General features: G+C 36.7%; 1 protein-coding gene across 1 annotated transcript; it reads left to right on the forward strand.

The window, feature by feature from the left end:
• The first annotated feature begins 3,343 nt into the window (after positions 1-3,343).
• LOC106692444 (uncharacterized) lies at positions 3,344-3,793 on the forward strand. The gene has a single exon (XM_014438395.1). The coding sequence runs from the start codon at positions 3,344-3,346 to the stop codon at positions 3,791-3,793; it is 450 nt and encodes a 149-aa protein (XP_014293881.1).
• Positions 3,794-5,162: the final 1,369 nt, after the last annotated feature.

Below are 5,162 nucleotides of genomic sequence, written 5' to 3' on the forward strand. Positions count from 1 at the left end.
ATGGGTTGCCCTTGATCCATCTTCTCTTAGATATTTGAAACAATCGGTGCGATAATATGGTTTAGTAAAGGTTAACAAGCCTATCTTCCCCTCTTCTCCTCTCAATAATTTGAAAATCCGTCAATTTGAGATTTAATGAACTACCTCAAACTGAAAAATTGTAACAAAAGTATAATTAAATTTCAAACTAATATCACTTCTTTCTATTAAATTGGGATTTTAGCAATACAATTTTGGATCTTTCCATATTTTCCACTCTTCTCTGGCTCCTTCGAAGTGAGAGTATTTTACATTTCGCCCTTGCCGCGGCACAAATTGCTGTAACATTCCTTGTTCTAGTTCTTCAATTTATTCCAAGTGTACAATGAACCTGATTGCTTTTCAAACCACAGGCTAGAATAATAAATAAACTGCTATAAATATGGCTGATAATGATTTAAATATTTGAGAGTTATTTTATTTAGGTATTGGTGAAATAATCGGAGGAAATAAAAGCCACCCTAGACCTTCCATACAAAAAAAAAAAAAACTCTTAAAAACCCCCTTTAAAGAGGACTGTTCTCGTAAAAGGTGAAAGAAGAGAAGCGGTTATTTCCTCGACAAAACTTTTTTCAAGAAAGTTCAAACACGAAAAGGTACAAGAGAGAAAAAAAGTAAGGGTCCTTTAAAGTTTTAATTAAGGAGAAAGATATTGTAGATGTGTTTATGCCTTTCTCGACTACAAGGTTCTCACTGACTGCCAAGCCAAGCTCCTGTACTGCACTTTAACAGCAAGGCAATCCAATGAAATACAGCATTAAAGGATCATTGATTCTTATTCATTCTTATCGTCTTTATCCATGATTTACGACATACTACTTGAAAGAATTGAAAATTTATGGCATTCGTTCAATGAAGAATTTGACACTCATTAATTTATTATACGATAACTTTTTTGCTAGGAGATGCCATTTAGAGATCTAATCCGAAAAGAATATAAAATAAAAAAGACCTAGTGCGTTACTTTATTAAATTCATTCGGTAATTAGTTTAGGAACGCCTGAAAATCGTGTTTTGTGTAATTGTAGTTAATGCTAAATTATGAAATATTTGCAGATGTACATTTTTCGTGCTGTGTTTGATGTATCGGACTCCCCTACAATAGATACAACCCAAACTAATACACATGAATGCACACCTATAAACTAATACAATCTACCTCTCCAATCAAACATATTTACCTTGTGTCTGCTATAAAAATCCGTCTGTCCGCTTCATGTTTCGAAGTCATCGACAATATAGAGAACAGAGAAAGTAGTATAAGTCAGAAAATAACCGAAAGACAAATGTACCATAAGCTATAGGACATGTTAAAATCGATACGGTTTTTAACTAAAACAATTTTTTCATTCAATGTAGAATATAGTTGCTACCTAAGACAGGCAACAAAATTAGTGTCATAACTTTTTAAATTCCAAAAGGGTGTAAAATGCTCAACCTAATCAAAATTTTAATTTTTTTAAACATTCGAACATTATTTATTATTGATAACATAGAAGAAGTAACATCTTTTGTTATTTTTCATATCAAACAAAAGTACAAACAACAAGATTTGAAAAGATTTATCAAACATCCCTCTAATATAGTGCATCTAATATGAGTTTGGCTGTAGAAGAGACTCGTGCACCCCTCGTGGAAAGGTAGACCAGTAAACTGAAAACAAACCTGCTAGGCCGGTTCCAATAACAACTTCTGAATGTCCAGAACTGTAGGGTTTATGAGGGGAAAACACATACCACGCATGCTCTGTACACCTTCGGACAGTCAGAAGTGGTTGTTAAACCAGACATAGGGGAGAGAAAGTGAAGGTTGTCGGAGGTTCCTACTGCGCATCTCACTCCTCCCTTTACCCACAGGAATACTCATCTTGTACTATACAATGTACATAAACAACACTGTAATGTTGTAATGTACGTACTACAAAATGTAGAACATATATACTATAAAATTGGTCGTCAATCAATGAGTTTTTTTGTGACTTAGACTGTTTATATTTTTTTTAATTATTATTTAATAAACAAAATGTATTTTTATTGCCTATATGAAAAAAATGTTCATCTGTAATGAATTTAGTTGTTGCTGCTAGTAAACAAAAATACATGTGAATCTAAGACATATAGATTGAAATGTTTACTTCTAGAATAACTCTGAACAAACTTCATTTGCAGTTAGTAGATTTACAATGTTGATTTGCAGCTTTCGCTATTTCAAAAATATTTTATATGAACCCTGATAGAAACCAATAAGCAAACTGAAATTTTCATTGTTTTTATAAGCACTTTTAACATACTTTTCATTTCGTAATATAAACTAAGACACAGTGTTCTTCTCAATCAGAGATAGGCAAAAATTAGCTACAGTTGAAAATAATACCTAAAATTAATGAGGATACGATCCTTATTCATGAACCATTGATAAATAAATATCATATCCACAGAATTTTCAGCTATAAGTTTCAACTATAGGCCACCTTTACTGAGACAAAGAGCCTTTGATTGGAACCCGTCTGCTAGGGATGCAAAGCTATGGCACTAATACTCGCCCTCCCCTTTTCATTAATTTTAATGAATCACTAATTGGCTATTAGTGACTGGCACCTCGACCCAATCAGCCGGTCAGCTCTAATAATTTTTTCTTGCTGTGTGTGATTTGGGCTCAACCGATGGATACGACTAACGGCTGATGTTCCATAGTCAGAGCATGGGGTAAAGGGGGACTTGATTATTAATATTATCTTCTTATCGGTGTATGTCATTTGGTATCGGGTACTCATCATCGATATCACAGACCACTTCAATGGGTTGGGAAGCTTAAAGAGTCAAGGGTCGCCAGATGGAAGGAACTGCTCAACCAGTACAACATTGTAATCCAGTACTAACCAGAGAAGGAAAATGTAGTCGCTGATTGGCTATCCCGCGCGATCACCGTAAATGCAATAGAATAAGACCTACCAAGCCCTGCGACAGAATTATTACTGGTGGAATATGCGGAAAACGATTCAGGAGATAATCGGGAACTGTGAGGTGTGCCTCAGCACCAAATACGACCGACACCCACCCAAGGCGACACCGACGGCGAACACACCGTTAGTAGAATTACAAATCGACAATTTCACCTGGAGGGACTACAAGTGGGTTACAGTGATTGACCTGTTTAGCAAAGTGGCTATGGCACATAAGATTCGAGAAGATCGGCCGAGGTGGTATTGGGAGCGCTGCGTTTATGGTTCCAGTTCTATGGAGTACCGGAAAGGATATCGTCTGATGCGGGACGGGAGTTCGATAACGCCAACGTCAGAGAAGAAATGAAGGCTTTGGAGAAAATGTGGCATCTAAACACCCCAGGACACCCTAAGAGCAGAGGGGTTATAGAGAGGCTCCACGGTACGTTAAGCGATCACTTGCGGGTGTACCAGCTAGATAAGGGCCTGGAACCAGACGAGGCTATGATAAGAGCTATAGCAGCCTATAACCACTCCGTGCATATGGTAACGGGATTCGCTCCATTCGAAATTCTGTTCGGACTTAGAGGGCGCAAACGCGATTATAGAAACACGGTAATCAACGGAGAGGAGATCGTCGGTAACGGGATGGCACTGAAAAAAACGTGGGACAAGGTGAGAGATAGAATCGAAAAGGAGGAAGCCAAACGCGTGGTGCGACATAACGAGGGTGTACGTGACATTGTGGGGAAAATTGGTATAGGGACAGTGGTTTACCATAGAGTGACCTCTAACAGGGGTAAGGAGACCTAAAAGTATGAGGGGCCATTCAGGGTGATTACAATTAGAGAGCATAATATAGTAATTTTGTATTTTGTTGTGGTTATCTTTTTGGAGTTTATGAGGCATATTCATAAAGTGGTAGGGGGGAGTCACGGTCTGGGTACAATAATAGCTGATAGGCCGTATCAGCTGATTGTGTCGAACAGCTAATTGATGCTTATATATAGATGTACTGGACTGTATAAAGCCATTCTATATCTGGAACCCGTCATTTCATACTTACGTTTTATAAAGATAAAATATGTTTATTACAGCCTAAGTCAGCTGTTACTTCGATGACAGCTGACTGAGAAGATCTACTGATCGAATGTATATAAGCAGATTTACCAAACCCAATAAAGCCAGAATTTCACAGCCGGTTCACCACCGTTCCCATCTTATGGTTTCCCATTATATCGCCAATGGTTGTTTCTTATAACTCTTGCAATTCTCCTTCTCAATTTTGTCCTTGCCTTTGGCCCACATCTTTCTCTTCACCATACAATTAACGGCGATATTATTGTCTTAAGTCACTGTATTTTGGTAGTTTCTCCGACATCCACTGTCTCGTATTGATGTTTGCTGCAGATGTAGTCAAGTCCTTTTGTTTCTCTTAGTGTTTTGTCTTCTGGTACTGTTTTCGTAATTTATTTGATGGCCTACGTAACACATCTAGTTCGCTGTTCCATCAAGGAACAGTACGGTGATTACACGTTTTTATCATAGCTTTCGTAAATTTCAGAGAAATAATGTCAGTGGGTATTCGTGTCATTGCAGTCAATATTCTGTTCTCGATTTCTGTTACATTAAGAGAATCAAAATTGGATTTAGAGATAAATTGTTTTTGTAATTGATTTTGTAAGGTGATAGTGAATCTGTCCCAGTCAGCTTTGTTTGTAAGGTACACAAAATTATTGTATCTGTCCTTATACTGGTTATGAGTATAGGTATGTAACTCGTAAGTTATAATGTTATGATCCGAAATGTTCCAGTTACATGTGGGGTTTTTTGTCAAAATTTTTTTAGTGAATAGGGTCAAATCTATGTTACTGTTTCCCATAGCACCTTCAAACGTATTGATTTCACCATTTGTGTTTCCTATTGCTAACTCATGAGTCATAATAAATACTCTCCAATTCACTTCTCATAGAGTCTGTTTTTATGTCGTACCAGAATTTCGATATCAGAAATTCGGCATCAAACGCCAATAATAAAATTGCCATTTTGGAAAGTGATTAAAATATTAGCTAATTTGTTTAAATCATTTTTAATGTCATTGTTTCTATCAAAATAAGCGCTGATAACTGTGAATTTCAGATTCCAACGTAACTTCAACACACACAAAGTCTGCTTCAGAATG

The sequence above is a fragment of the Halyomorpha halys genome, unplaced genomic scaffold, assembly GCF_000696795.3.
Source record: "Halyomorpha halys isolate HHAL.00 unplaced genomic scaffold, Hhal_1.1 Scaffold57.1, whole genome shotgun sequence".
NCBI lineage: Eukaryota > Metazoa > Arthropoda > Insecta > Hemiptera > Pentatomidae > Halyomorpha > Halyomorpha halys.

Excerpts from the sequence above, each read along its gene's own strand:
- LOC106692444 (XM_014438395.1), top strand. The coding sequence starts at position 3,344 with ATGAAGGCTTTGGAGAAAATGTGGCATCTAAACACCCCAGGACACCCT.